General features: G+C 51.3%; 2 protein-coding genes across 2 annotated transcripts in view; both read left to right on the top strand.

Annotated features, from left to right (window-relative positions):
- The window catches only part of ANTXRL (ANTXR like), a 31363-nt gene extending 29731 nt beyond the window's left edge, over positions 1 to 1632 (top strand). Inside the window, exon 10 of the mRNA XM_049645997.1 lies at positions 1216 to 1632. Coding sequence (XP_049501954.1) covers positions 1216 to 1571 — 356 coding nt within the window. The 3' untranslated portion in view covers positions 1572 to 1632. The remainder of the gene's footprint in view (positions 1 to 1215) is intronic.
- Positions 1633 to 13095: 11463 nt separating this feature from the next.
- Positions 13096 to 15101, top strand: part of LOC125933332 (annexin A8) — a 17752-nt gene continuing 15746 nt past the window's right edge. Inside the window, exon 1 of the mRNA XM_049646308.1 lies at positions 13096 to 13239. Coding sequence (XP_049502265.1) covers positions 13219 to 13239 — 21 coding nt within the window. The 5' untranslated portion in view covers positions 13096 to 13218. The remainder of the gene's footprint in view (positions 13240 to 15101) is intronic.

Below are 15101 nucleotides of genomic sequence, written 5' to 3'. Positions count from 1 at the left end.
AGTAAATAAGCAGAAATAAAGGAGCCTGAAATAAAGATAAAGATTCCGATCTGTTCTCAGTAGCAGCACACCCATGCACACGTGTAATGCAAGTGTACTGACTTATAATGAAACCACAAACCTTCACTCACTGCTATAACAGAAGATTTGAATATGTGAAAACCTAGACCACATCGTCAGCTTTTCCCAGAGGAATCATGCGCTTAGCTCTGCTTTAGTGTAATTGTAATGAACATGCTTAGGGAATTTGATCCAACTGATTTAAGGATGAATTGAAAAAAATTACAGTTGAGTATAGTTTGGGAGTTTTTGATGTGATCCTGGGGCAGGGATGGTGAACGTCCTGCCAGATGACCGAGACTCTGCCCATGGGCCCAAAACAGTCTATGGTATTGAGAAGAGACCCAGCTGCAGTGCTCTGGGCTATGGACCAGAGGGTCCCCTATTCGGCCCTGGAATGTGGTTGTGCAAAGGCGGCATTAGAGAATGGGATTGGGAAATAAACAACTTTTGTTTCCTCGTGCATGTCTGTATTGTCTGGGCTCTCTACAATATCTCTGTTATGATCAAGAGAAGCAGAAATGTTTATCTGTAAAAGGTAATAATATTAACTTGATAAAGCCTAAGGTGATATTACATAGAAAGTTGCCTAGAAAGTGACATTTTACAAAGTATGTCAGTCTTGCTGTCCTGCTAGGGAAAGTCACAGCGAGGAATCCCTACCCATCTGTGGGCTTGGCTCCACTCTGCACACAGGCATGCAGGTCCCCAAGGGTGTGTGTCTTTCTTGAACTTTTCATTGGATCAATATCCTTGTGGATATGGGAAAGGACAAGGTCTGCCTCTAAGTGTCCCAGATTCATTAATAACATACTTATAAATTCAAGGGGTTTTAGGTGTGTTGTTTTTCTAATGTGGCTACTGTTAGGAGGGAAAACCAAGATTATTCGAAAGGGTTAGTAAGGATTTTTAACAGTAGGGTGATGACAATGAAAGTCTCAGTAAAAGAAAGCAGTGGTCAGTACCCTTTGTCACTCTCAGGCACTCAAGCATAACACTATGAGGGAATGATGGGTTCACAGAAGCCCAAAGTTTGCCCACTACATGGAGCACCTGTGGGGACTGGTGGGACCTTCTGGGGACCGACAGGCCCAGACAGATTCAGCAGGGGATCACTGGGGATCTGGGCAGTAGGAAGAGCACAGGTGTGATTAGAGAAGGAGCTCGACAGGCCCCAGCAGCCAGAGAAACCACAGCTTTCTGGACCCAATTCCACTGGTTTCTCAGTGACCTTCTCTCTCTTCTCTTCCCTACAGAGGAGGTGCCTCAACTTTGCCCGATTGAGGCCCCCCTGCATGAAGTATCCCTGTACCCCAAAGATCTGCCTTCTACCCTGCACCCCAAAGATCTGCTTTCCACCCAGCCAGGAGTGCTTCCCCATCAGCAACTGCTACTCATGCTGCCAATGCCCATCACGCAAGTGTTCCCGGCTTCCCTCCAGGATGCTGCCACTGATGGCCCCCTCTTCCCGGGCACTCTGCGGAACCACTCTGTCACTCCCACCCCCATAGCCCAGCCTCCATCGCACCAAAACCCCAAGGTTATTAAGAGCCCTTTGTGCACTGAATTAGACATACGTTTTGAGTCTTGGTTTACAGTCAAAGGGAGTTGGAATTAGTTGCTGATCAGCAAGAGAATTTGGTGGGCTTTGCTCCACTGTATGAGACGATCTATACTGCTTCCTTCCAGGACAAAGCACCCTGGTGTCCTGTGGATGCAGACATGGATGTGCCCCAGTCCCCACGGCCCACTTTTCATCTGTCACCAAGGGCTGGGACACCTGGGATTTTAGCCAAATTCCGCTCTTTGAAAAAAGCCCAACATGTCTTTGAAATAGGAATCCAATCCTGTGTCTCCTTCCCTAATTTTGTGTAGAGAGAAAGACTTGAGTTTCTCACCCTCCTTCACTCCATGTTCTTGGTTTTCATTTTTTTCACTACCCACACTCTGAATGTGTCCTAGAAAGAGACAAGCCTCCCCCAAGGTCACCAGCTGCCAGGGTAACTTCTCTTTCCAGATACCCCAAACCGTCCCCAGGCCCAGAAGAATTTTAGAGAATCCTCTCTGTTTCCCTAGGGAATGTAAACCTCCCCTATTTGTCATTTGCCATTTGCAAGACCACAACCAGTTATCTCTAACCCATGTCGATAGTAAATTAAAGTACTCTGCACCCTCAGCCTCATGTCCTTGAATGTCATAATTATGCATTTCAGTAGAATTTCTGTAAGACAAGTATAGGTAAAAAAAATACATCAGGTTTGGGTTCTTAGTCTGTATTGATTAAAATGGCTGCGTAGCGATGCCCATAATTAAAAGAAAGAAAGAGAAAGAAAGAAAGAAAGAAAGAAAGAAAGAAAGAAAAGAAAGAGAAAGAAAGAAAGAAAGAAAGAAAAGAAAGAAAGAAAAGAAAGAAAGAAAGAAAGAAAGAAGGAAAGAAAGAAAGAAAGAAGGAAAGAAAGAAAGAAAGAAAGAAAGAAAGAAAGAAAAAGAAAAGGTTTTCCTGGGGGCGCCTGGGTGACTCAGTTGGTTAAGCGACCAACTTCGGCTCGGATCATGATCTTGCAGTTTGTGAGTTCAAGCCCCGCGTTGGGCTCTGTGCTGACAGCTCAGAGCCTGGAGCCTGCTTCGGATTCTGTGTTTCCCCCTCTCTTTACCCCTCCCCGGCTCACGCTCTGTGTCTCTCTGTCTCTCATAATAAACGTTAAAATAAATAAATAAATAAATAAATAAACAAACAAATAACGGTTTTCCTGGAATGGCTATGGATGTGGAAAGTGTTTGCAGGGTAACTCTCCAAAGCCTTTTTACCTGGAGTTGCTCTTTCTTGTGGACCCTCCCCCACTTATCTGCCCTGTCCCAGCCTGGGCCGCAGATCAGTGTCCTGCCAGGACAGGAACGGTGACAGAGAACATGTCCACCCGCATGGTGGGCCTTTTCTACCTCTGCCAGTACATCTGTCTTGCAAGCTATTTATGGGAAGCCTTTTCCTGGCACGAAATGCCAGGCACGGGGTGTCTCAGAGAAATAAGCCAACTCAAGACGGAGGAAATAGAGGAGGGGGCTTAGCCCCTGTGGCATGGGACTCAGTAGTTTCACTGGGACTCCATTCAGCGACTCATTCCAGAGCAGTGAGTGATAGGTGCTTGAAGACCACAAACAACCCCTCCATGCCTCACTTCCTGAGGTCCTTCATGGACTGTGAGGCCTTAGCCAATGTTCTGCTTTGGTTTAGTGTTGCAAGAGTGGAAATCACCAGCTGTATAAGCACAGAGCATGTTAACAAGGCTGGCAGGTGACACAGGGCTGGCCCCACAGGGCTGGCATCCGGTGGGTCTCAGATGCCTGTGTAGTGCGGGATGGGTCCCACTGGTTCTAGACTGCCTCCACTGAGCTGTAGTTACTTATGGGTCATATACAAATGAGCCAAGAACAGCCACATCCAGCTTTAAAAAGGTGGCTAAGACCATGGGTCTTTTGAGAATCTAGGGGGAAAATGTTTACTGTACTTATAATACCAAGAAAACTGTGTGAAACATTTTTTTTTATTGGAAAGAAAGAGAATGAAACAGCATGAAAGTGTAGAGAGAGATTTTGATCTCTTCTCAAGAAGTAGAATATTTTGTTTTGTCTGTAACTGGTGTGAAAGCAGTGTCCTGGCCTGAGAGGTTCAAGGACACTTTTCTGAAAGTAGCTCTGTGCCTCTGCATCATATCCAAGTATGACTGTAAGACAGTGCAGGCCCGTCTCGCAGCCTCTGTGACCCTATATGGAGAAATGTATCTGTGATTCAATAAAAGGGCTTAATGTGACTGCGAATGAAATCTGTTCATTAATGGACCTCGAGAGCCTTCTTATTTTTAGCCAATAATAACTAGGTCTCATCACACCTTGTTCATCCCTGAGCTGAAGAGGGAGGTAGATGTGGACATCTTAGAGGAACATCGGCCTGCCTTTGGCCATCCGCAGCCACCGACCCTGGCCTCGCTTCCAGGAGTGACGGTATCAGGAGGTAGCAGCAAAAGGGAATTTCATTGGGGATCCCTCCTTGGGCCCAGGCTCCTGCCCTGCCTTCCCCAGTTCTAGCTCAGTAGAGCCTCTGGCTTGTCATAAGCAGGGGGCTCCTCACCTTAGTGAAGAGAGAAAGGGGCATAGCCCGCTGCTCACAGCTGACTCAGAGGTGGGCTGCCTTTGGTCTCCCACCTCCCCCTCCTACCTGGGGCAAGCTATCTTTATAACAAGTCTGACATCTGAGCCGTCCCAAGCTGACATGTCTACAAAACAGAATACGCTGGGCAATGCTTCTTCCTCATTTTAGACATTTTCTGAAGGCCTGTTGGTGTCTTGTGAAGCAGCCCACGTGGACTCACAGCAGACCTCCAAGCCTGGGCCAAAGCCTGTGCTTCTGGAAGCCAGGATCCTCCCTCAGACCCCACCCGGCTCAGACACAAACCTCCTTCACAAGCACGCAAAAAGAAACCCACGCACACCCACCGCCATATTGGAGCATGCACACTTAAAGCTGTGGCCTTAACAGTTCCCCCACCTCCTTGTCATGCACCAGGACTCCCAGAGCAGACCCAGGAAGTAGACGAGGTCAGGGTGGAAGAAGGGTACTGTCTCGGGCACTGCCTGGTGTTCCAACTGCGCTGCGCTCGGCGATCTGCTCACATGGTGAAACAATCTGCGGAAATGTCCATTCAGTTCCGCTCGCTCTCTCTGCTTTCCATTCCACATTCCAAGTAGGCACCCAGGCCCTGGATGTTGCCTGGTTGGTCTCAGTGGGAGACAAGTGGTCTGAAGGCCACCTGCCTCCCACCTTGTGTCAAGACTGAAGCTTCTCAGGGGCAGTGCTTTAGCATCTCAGAACGAGGGGGTAGAATGGACGAGGAATGAGCACATGAAAACTACATTCTGAAATTTGAAGAGTTGCATTGTTAAATCATGAATCTTTCAGACGAACCACGAAGCTCGCAAAAGTTTCACATACCGCTTCAGGATGTACCCCCACCTTGTTCACGCCTTCCGTCAGTTGAGGAATTTCCATGGAAAAGTTTAAGAAATCCTGCCATCAGGGTTCTCCAGACAGGAGAGCCCAGCCCAACCCCACCCGACCCTGCCTCCGGGCGGTACAGAGGCAGAGCCCACGGCAGACGCCAGAAGGACAGAACAACAGTGGCTGTAGGTCCTGACCTGGGGTCAGACAGGCAGCCAGGCCCCAGCAGCACTGGAAAGCCCATGGAACAATGCTTGGCTGTTTCAGGCTCTCCTGCTCTCCGGGCCATGTGGCCTCTGTCCGTCCCCCTCTCTCTGCATCTGCTTCTTTCGCCCCCATCTCCGCCTCCCTGTGCACTTAGCTGCCCAGCCCCCCACAGCCCCAGGTGGCTGGTCCGCTGCTCAGGTTGATTGGCTGCTCCCCAGTGCCACACTGATGGGGGAAAGACATCCACGTGGGCACATGGCTGCTGTCAGTCCCAGCTTGGGGTGTGGGAACAGTGTTGATGGTGTGACTGCAGGCTGAGCAGGTGCCTCCAGTGTGGTCTGCAACACGCTGAGGAGCCTGAACCATCTGTCCCTCCACGAGTGGCCCTGGTCGCCCCACCCCCTTCACTCCCACTCATTTCTCCCACCTACTTTGTCTTCCTGATGCCCCAGGAAGCCGTGTGAGCACGTAAGAGCCCCTCAGCATGTGCTCTCACCTGCCCCCAGCACCTGCCCCTTCTACCAGTGTCCCACACCTGCCTGCTGCCTCCAACCTACAGACTGGGCCCGTGCCAGCTGGGAGAGAAGGGCTTGGGCAAGTGTGAGGAGAGAGAAGTCTGGTCCCTTATGTGCAGTCTGGGCTCAGTTAACAGCAAATAGTACATGCAGTGTATGCATATCCAGTGGCACTTGTTTGCATGGGTTACCGTAACAATGTAGCAGAGTCTTGGGGCCATAAACAGCAGAAACTTCTTTTCTTTTTTTTTCTAGAGATTTACTTTCTTGGGGCACCTGGGGGGCACCTGGGGGGCTCAGTCAGTTGAGCAGCCGGCTTCGGCTCAGGTCATGATCTCATGGTCTGTGGGTTCGAGCCCCGCATCGGGCTCTGTGCTGACAGCTCAGAGCCTGGAGCTTGTTTCGTATTCTGTGTCTCCCTCTCTCTGGCCCTCCCCAGCTCACGCTCTGTCTCTCAAACATAAATAAACAGAAAAAAAATTAAAAACAAAAAACGTTTGTTCAGAGGGGTCACATATTACACACTCACCTTTAATCAGCAAAAAAGGAATTTACATGGCAGAACCTGATGTCAGTGAGATTAAAAAAAATTTTTTTTTAATTTAAAAAAAAGAAATTTATTTTCTTGGGGTGCCTGGGTGGCTCGGTCCGCTGAGCGTCTGGCTCAGGTCATGATATTGCTGTTTATGTGTTCAAGCCTGCGTCAGTGTGGAGGCTGCTTGGGATTCTCTGTCTCCCTCTATCTCTGCCTCTCTCTCTCTCTCTCTCTCAAATAAATAAATAAACATTTTTTTAAATCTTTAAAAAAATAAATTTATTTTCTTAATTCCAAGGTCAAGGTGTCTGCAGGTTTCATTCCTTCTGAGGCCTCCCTCCTTGGTTTGTAAATAAATGGCCATCTCCTCCCTGTGTCCTCACAGGTGTCTGCTCTATGTGTATCCGTGTCCTAACCTCTCCATTCAGGACAGTGGTCATATTGGAATAGGGCCCGCCCTAATGACCTCAGTTAATTTTATTATTACTTTAACGACCCCATCTCCAAATAGTCACATTCTGAGGTACTAGGGGATGAGGACGTCAACAGATTAATTTGGGGAGGACACAGTTCAGCCCCTAATAGCTATTTATCAGCTGATACTTTTTGAAGTGGGGGTTCTGGGGGAGATGGGGGAGGTCCTGTGAAAAAGCTCCATGGTTAAGGACAAGCTGGGGGAGCACAGGCAGGTGACTCTTGCCTCTGTAGAGACTACAGCCATGTGAGGATTGAGTGTGCTGATGTGCAAAGCTCCCTGACCTCACACACAGAGTGGGGGCTCCGAAGTGGCAGATCCTGTGACGCTCTCTTGGGAATTTGAGGCGATGCTGGGTCAGGACCCACCTGCTCAGGTCAGACTGCAAGATAGGGAAGGGACCTTGGGGGCTCATCACCTCCTTTGACGAATGAGGAGCTGAAAACGAGAGTGTTGGTGCCTCATCATTCTGGGGGCCACGGTCCCGTGTCCATGATCCTTGCAGAAGTTCTGGGGCTCCAATGACATACAGAATGCCCAGCATTGCAGTCCTTAAGCCCAAAGGTGAGCTGGGATGCTCAAACCCAAAAGTGCAGTTCCTTGTAACTGGAAACCCTGAACCTTTCTGTTTTCTTTTCCTCTACCCATGGGTGGTGGACATCCCTGGGAAGCAAATTCTGGCTCAGACAGCAGATGGCTGGTGGTGAAAAGGTGTTTGCCACACAGACAGGAGGCCATAAAGGGGAAGGAGGATAAGAGCAGGGGCCCTGCTTTAGGTGAGCCAGGGCCAGGAGCTGGGCCGAAATGGGACGGGGCTAAATCAGCAGAAGTTCCCTGGGGGTCAGGAGGCAGAAGGCAGAGATGGATGGGCATCTCCTGTAGTGTTCCCCCATGTCCCCAGCCCAGGAGCCTTCCTGCCTGTAACCTCGGGCAGTAGGTACCCAGGTGCCTCATTAGGGACGGGATGAGGATGACCAGAGGCCAGTATGATGTGATAGATCGTTCCAGGAGATGGCGCTCAGAGCTTACATTCATTTACTAGCCCAACTTAAAGATCCATTTTAAAATGTCCGTGTTAAACAGAGCCATGGAACAAACATGATGGAGGCTTCTGTCTCGCCACTTAGTTAACTGCGCATCCATTATGCGTCACACATATTTTTCCTTTTTCTGGAGACAGTAGATATGTCTTTAAAACCTGGAGAAATGGGAGAGTATTGGCAGGGCTGGGGGGGCCTGAAATGCCCTAAACCCTCAGCACACACTTTTCCAACCCACAGGCCTCTCACCAAACAGATAGCCTCCTGTTTAACAGCAGACTCATGGCTGGGGCGGCTAGATCTGTGCCAGGGGGCCCACTCCAGCCTCTGTACCCCAGCCCAGTGTGCCCAAGTGCATGGGCTCTGCACACTGCCAAGGCTCAGGAAAGACCCACTCTGCTGTGCCACCCTCTTCCCTTCTCCCCCCAGTCGCCCATCTCCTCCCCTTTGACTGCACACGTGGGCACCTGGCTGACACAGCCATGCAGTCCGACGCATGCTGTTATCCCAGGGAACCTCAACACTCGTGGCATGTCCCATCCAATGCCGTGACCTCTTAATCCTTGACCTCTTGGCCACCTTCCTGCACTGAACTTCCATCTCCCTACCCCTGAATGCACCCTGAGCCCCGTAATCCCTTAACTGCACAATTCAGACCTCTCCCTCTCACCAACACCATGTATGCTCCCAATTTACTGACTCGTTCCTCCCACCCCATTGCTTTTTAACCCTATCAGGACGGCCCATCCATAGTCATTCCCCTTCTCTTTACAGCACAGGCCCCAAGGCCCAGCATCTAGACCAACCTCACTCCAATATGATGCACTTCTCTGGTCCCATTTTTTTGTGTCACACGCTCAGCGTAAAACTTCTGATTCACATGGATGAAACCAGTTCTTTGCCTTTTCTGTGCCTGCCCTGGGCTACTGAATACTACTGGGGGAAACCTATGCCACTGAGGCCTCAATGCTGAACACAACTTTCAACACAAGTTCTGGCTAAACATAAGAGAGGTCATTTTCTTTTTTTTTTTTTTTTTAATTTTTTTTAACGTTTATTTATTTTTGACACAGAGAAAGACAGAGCATGAATGGGGGAGGGTCAGAGAGAGAGGGAGACACAGAATCTGAAACAGGATCCAGGCTCTGAGCTGTCAGCACAGCGCCCGACGCGGGGCTCGAACTCACGGACCGCGAGATCGTGACCCAAGCCGAAGAGGGACGCTTAACCAACTGAGCCACCCAGGCGCCCCAAGAGAGGCCATTTTCTAATTGCCAGAAATTTAAGAAGAAGAAGAGGAGGAGGAGGAGGAAGAAACTTGAAGTTAAGTCGATTCACAACGGTGTGTGGCTATTAGGCCTTGAAGACTTGAGCACGATATTTACATCTGGTCAGAGCAAAGGCCCTCTGGCCAGATGCATTGAGAGGTGAAGCCTCAGCCCTCAGGCACATAGAGATTGGATCTACTCCCTTTTAGGTCAGAGCTGCAGAGGGTAATGGTCCCCATAAAACAGAACCAGAATCCTCAACCCCAGCCCAAGCCAGTGCCCAGATGAGGGGAAATTAGGGCCCTAAGTCCCCAGTGTGGTATGAGAGGGTGTGGAAAATATGAGCTGAAACCTAGCGTTAAAGTCCTTCTGGACCTAACAGAATCTACCAGGTTTCAGCAAAACCAACCATGACCCTCTCCCTCTGGAGATGCCTTCCCCATCCAGGGCATAGGGGTCTCTTGGAGAACATTTGCTGCTGAAAAGGAGCTCAAGGGGAAAAAATTCTAGGTGTCTAACCAAAGAGAGCCAGCAGATAAAAGAAACGATAAGACTCGGGGCCCAGAAAGTAGAGATAATAGAGAAGTCTAAATGGGACATTAAAATAGGATTGTGTGAAAGGTTCAAACAAAAGAAAGAAAGAAAGAAAGAAAGGCTGTAAGACAAGAACAACTAATTATGAAAATGCCAGAGCTTATCAAAGATCAAAGTTTTAAAATGGCATTAACTTAGAAATTTACTACGACTAGACATAATTGAAGAGAAAAAAAAAATGGAAGAATTTGAGAGATGGATCTGCAGATGCTGTCCCTGTTTTTTCCCTGAGATGGAAACCAGAAAAGGGAAATTAATAAATGAGGAGAGAATGAGACACTACAGCCATAGCAGCTCATTCTTTCATCCCCAGTGATCAAAGGATAAAACAAAGGCCCTGGAACTCAAACACACAAAGGAACAAATCCACGTTTGCTGACTCACCAGGCCAGAGAGCAAACACCACAGAGAAACCCACTGAGAGGTCTGCTGAGAGGGAGAGGCAGCAGACTCTCCAGAAGGCTCTAGAAGGGCTCGTGGGGCTGATCAAGGAGGTAGAACTAGCTCTCTGGATGGGACAGAACGGGTTCCTGGGTCTGTACACAGTTGGTTAAAACAAGTCCCATGTTCATATGGACCAGGGAGGTCTTCACTCAGGCTTGGCACGTCAGGGTGATTCAAAGTCTATGACCAATATTCAAGTTGGATATCCGCCATAGGTTCATTTTTTACCACAATGACAATTTCAAACCTCGGCCAACCTCCGACCTCACTACTTCACCCCACACTCAGCATTTTCTATCACCTCCTGCTAAACAGACTAAAACAACCTGAGAACACTTGGAAGGAATGCCTTCTCTTTACTGACATGCCCTCATTCTCTGCCCATCTCCTTTACAGATCACGACAAAGAGGGTTGGGGTTGGGGTTGGGGTTTTCCTTCCTAACTAATGTCAAAGTCTCTGGCTGTGCCCTGGCTCCCACTTCTTAGGGAACTGGTGTCACTGTTCTGTTTTCTCTCTCCCATGTCTTCACTTCTCCTTCTCGACATTCCAAGAGCACTTAAACACTCTCAATGCCCTCCTGCCTTAAAAACGCCTTCCTTGGCCCACACAGCCTTCCTGGTAAGGCCACTCTCTGCTCGTGTTGCCTTCATACCAACCGCATTGCTCCATGGCACCCACTGCTCTCCAGCACCCTCCCACTCCCCCGCACAGCTGGGTGTCAGGAACACAGCAGCATCCATCATTCTTTGTGCCATGAGTGACACGTGTGGCTGGAGATCTTGGCACCCCACAGGAAGCTCCTAACACTGCTCATGAGAAGTCTAGCTTAGCCTGGGTAGGTACTGAGCACCCCCAGGCCCTGGGCCAGGTTCTGCCAGCCTTGTTGTTGGGTGTGGCCCTCACACTATCTGCCTGAGCTGTGGGAAGGACAGACTGCAGTGATTTCCCCCATGAGGAGCCTACACAAAGTGTTCAGACAGGCACCCCAGAGGCGGCCAGCTATCTGTTCTGTCTGACACCTGGGCCAGAGCTCACTCAGCAGGGTGCAGGCACTGTGCTCAGGCACTCAACGTGGCCTCAGGCAACTTCTGCCTGCCTGACTCAGTGACCCAGTAATCCAGGGACAAAGTGTCACTCCAGATGGGGTGGAGGACCATAGCCAAGGCCAGCAAGCTGCCCACATCCACCCAAAAGTGAGGAAAGGCCATCAGGAGGAGGAAATAGGCGCAAGGGCAGAATGTGGGCACAAGGGGGCAGTTGAGAGACTCCAGAATGGACATGGTGACAACACATGATGTCAGAGGCCCACAGGAATGTGGGGCCCAATGGATGATCCAGGGATGGGGCTACTGAGTCAAGGGACCCTGCAGGAGGGGGGATGGGAGACGGGGAAGGCTCAGGGCTTTTGTCCCTGGAGTAGGAGGTGACCAAGCAATCCCAAAGGATGGCCAAGGTTCAGAACCTCTGATGAGGAGGGGGAAGAACAGAGGGCCCAGGAAGGAGACCCAGGGGTCAGTTAAGGTAGTAATAAAGAGACTAAGAAGGATGGCCCCTCAGAGGGCCAGATCGTGTCTGTACCAAACTCTGTGGCCTGTCCTGGTCTCAGGGTCCAGCATTTCTCTCTGGGCTTTGCCAGGGCCCATCACACTAGGCCTGTCTAAGGTCATCCTCATAACTAGGCTTCAACCGCAGCCTCCTGGAGGGGACGCACTCACTAGACACTCATACTCATGCCACAGCATGGGCACGCCCCCACATGCACATGGGCATGGGCAGCTGAAGTCCTGAGAAGCCCCACCATTGAGGGCACCTCGCTTCTGACCCAAAGGGCTCCCAAGGAGCCTGGGAGTGTTGGCCTCCAAAGTCCATGTGACTTTCTGATGGCACCGCACAGCGCTATGCAATAGTGATGCCCAGTCTTCAGGCAGCTCTGGGTGGTGGCTGCCTCCCTCAGCCTATGCATCCAGCTCTGTCCCCACCCACCCCAGCCCACCCCACACTTCCAGAAAGAACAGCCTGGGACACCGTGCATGTGGAGCAAAGAGTATTGGACTCAGGGTCAGGAAACCAGAGGATTTTTGCATCAAGGGATCACTCTTATCTGTTACCCTGAGAGGTTTCACTAAACATGAAACAATCACACCACTGTGGGGCTATTTTTCGCTCAGGGGTTCTGGAAGCCCTGGGAGAGCCTCCCCAGGATGGAGGGGCCTCGCCGTAACCCTGAGCCACTGTGTTTACCCTGAAGGGCGGGTTAAGAGTTGGGTAGAAAGAGTGTGCTGCGGAACATTCTAGTCAGGGGACCCAGGGAAGCCAAGCTCCAGAGAGGAAAAAAATGAACCTCTTCCCTGGGGAGCTGGCTCCCTCCCTCAGCTGGCATCCTACGAGGCCCAGCACAGAGCAGGCGCAGAACAAGTCAGAGAGACCTGGTGGATGACAGCTCAAGAAGCAGGATTTGTGCAAAGGATCTGAACACTGGAGCCTCTTTCTCACTGTAGCACATGGCGCCCACACCTGCTTTTGGGGTTGAGGCAAAGAATAAGGGGGACAGAATGCACGCAGTGATTAAAGAGGTGTCCAGACTTAGAGACACCCCAACAAATGGAGGCCGCCAGTGCCCATGTCCTTTGCCGGGCTCCCCACTGCCCTGTTAATGGCATAGAAACTGCGCCATAAAAGAAAGGGAGAGGTGGTTTCCTTCTTTTTTATATATAGATCGGATCTAGTAAAGATGTTTACTAAGTGGGGACTTCAAAGGTCGGGCCTCAGACTTTCCAGTCTGCATAACAGCCACAGCCCAGACGTCTGGCAGCGAGTGGCAAAATTCCACCGGCAGGCTGGGGCGGTGCCTGGGTGCGGCCTGGGAGCCACAGGAGGGACCCAGAGCCAGGCAGAGCCCAGAGGGAAAGGGAGGGAGGCGGGGGCGGCTCAGGGTGGGGCCTGGGGCCTGCTTGCACCACCACACCCAACCCCAAGCAACCCGGCCCCTCCTCTGGAGGGCCAGTCCTGTGCCTCTCGGAGCGGAGGGAAGGTGGACCGGTCCTACTTCGTCTCCCTGGGGAAGGACGATCGAGAGGCGAACAAGATGGCCTGGTGGAAAGCCTGGGTAAGTGCAGAGCAAGCAGAGGTGGAAGGTTGGGTGCCCGCAGGGTGTCGGTAGACAGAAGACAGCTCAGTCAACAATCACGCTGCCTGCCGGCCATGCACCAGACTGCCCATTGAGGAGGCAAGAGAGAAGAGACTGTTCCAGCCCTGGAGGCGCTCACAGTTAGGAGAGAAGTTGTGTGTGTGTAGTGGGGGGCGGGGAGCAGACAGATAAAGGAACCCTGAAATGCACTGAGGGGAACTGAGAGGCTGGGGAAGCCCAGAGGACAAGCCCCGGCAGGGAGGGGTCAGGCTGCTCGAAGCTACGGGTTATCATGTGTGAGTCATATGTGCATGCGTGTGGTATGTGTGCACATCCGTGTGTTTGAGGAGAATCAAGCAGATGGTTCCTTGCAGAGGGAACACACACGCAAAAGCCCAGAAGGGTGGGCAGCTTGGCTTTGGAGAGAAGTGGCTCCAGAGAGGGTCCTGGGTGAGAGGAGAGAGGAATGGGGGCAGAGAGACCTAAAGAAGCAGGCAGGGCAGGTCCTAAAAGGCCTCGCATGGCAGGCCAAGGGGCTTGGGCTTTACCTTAAGAGTAATGGGGAGCCACTGAAGACCCTTGAGATGATGAGCAACACGATCAAATTGGCTGATGTTGGCGGACCCATCAATGCCTACACCTTAGGGCATGGGAGGGCAGGCAGTCCTCCGGCGATCAGTGGTGTTTATTCGTCAAGATTGAAGAAAAAGAAGAGAGGGCAGGAGGACCTGGCCCACAGGGGCCTTAAGTGGCTAAAATCCATGCTTTATAGAGTCATGGAGGACTGAGGTGGGGAAGACAGCACAGCCTGTCCCCAAGTCTCCTGCGTCCCAGCTGAATTAACAGATTCTTGGGAGTGTTTCACCTGGCTTTGAGTCTGAGGCCATCTCATGCAAAGGAGTTGAAAACACAAGACAGGGACAAAGAGGACAAGCAGATGACACCTGCAGGTGACATTGTGCCCAGGCACGACTCCTGCATTTCATCCCCAGGCACCCCAGGACATCAGGGCTGCTCTTTCCATTTTACAGATGAGAAAACTGAGTCTCAGAGACACTGGGTGACTTGCTCAGTCCCACAGCTAGCAGGCAGGGATCTAGCTAGAATTCAGGTCTCTCTCCACCCCGTCCCCAAGCTGTCTGTGAGGGGCAGTGGGTGACCCAGGCTTATCCTGCTTCAGGAAATCTCTTTGCCACAAATGTCTCAACCCAGGAGTTGTTGGGTTCAGACAAACCAGGCCTGGACAGAGAGGAAGCTAGTGGCAATGGTGGGGCAGTTGTCTGGGTCCCGGCGAAGCAGCCGGGACAGGTCAAGGGGCTACAGTGGCCTCCAGTTTTGTCCTGGCCTGGCCTGGCCTGACGCAGACGTGGCAGGGAGAGCCCGGTGTTGGGCACTTTTCCACTGTCAGCTGCTGGCCTAGCCTGCCTGGCTCTGGGCCTTGCTCTCAGTGTGGCAGGAACCCCAGGTGGGTGAAGCCTCCTTGTGGGGACCTGCCAACCTGGCAGGATAATGATGACCTTCGCTCTGCACCTATCGTGTGCCAGACATCCCTCTAAGCATCTCACATTCGATATCTCCCTTGAGCCTCGTCCCACCTCTACAATGTAGATGCCAGCGTCCTTATCCACAGATGAAGAAACTGAGGCACGGGAGGCTCAGCGGGTTCCCAAGGTGGCCATGCTAGTAAGTGCTAGAGTCTGGGTTAGACTCTGAGAAACCCATTTCCAGAGCCCAAACGGTGGACCTTGGCTGCCCCAAAACCAGTGGGGGGAACTGGTCTGGGTCAGCAAGATCGCGGGTAGACCCCACCTGGGACAGCTTGAGCTGCCAGCGAGGACCAG

The sequence above is a fragment of the Panthera uncia genome, chromosome D2, assembly GCF_023721935.1.
Source record: "Panthera uncia isolate 11264 chromosome D2, Puncia_PCG_1.0, whole genome shotgun sequence".
Classification (NCBI taxonomy): Eukaryota; Metazoa; Chordata; class Mammalia; order Carnivora; family Felidae; genus Panthera; species Panthera uncia.
The sequence above is the reverse complement of the archived record's forward strand: the minus strand, read 5'-3'. Positions and strand labels throughout refer to the sequence as shown.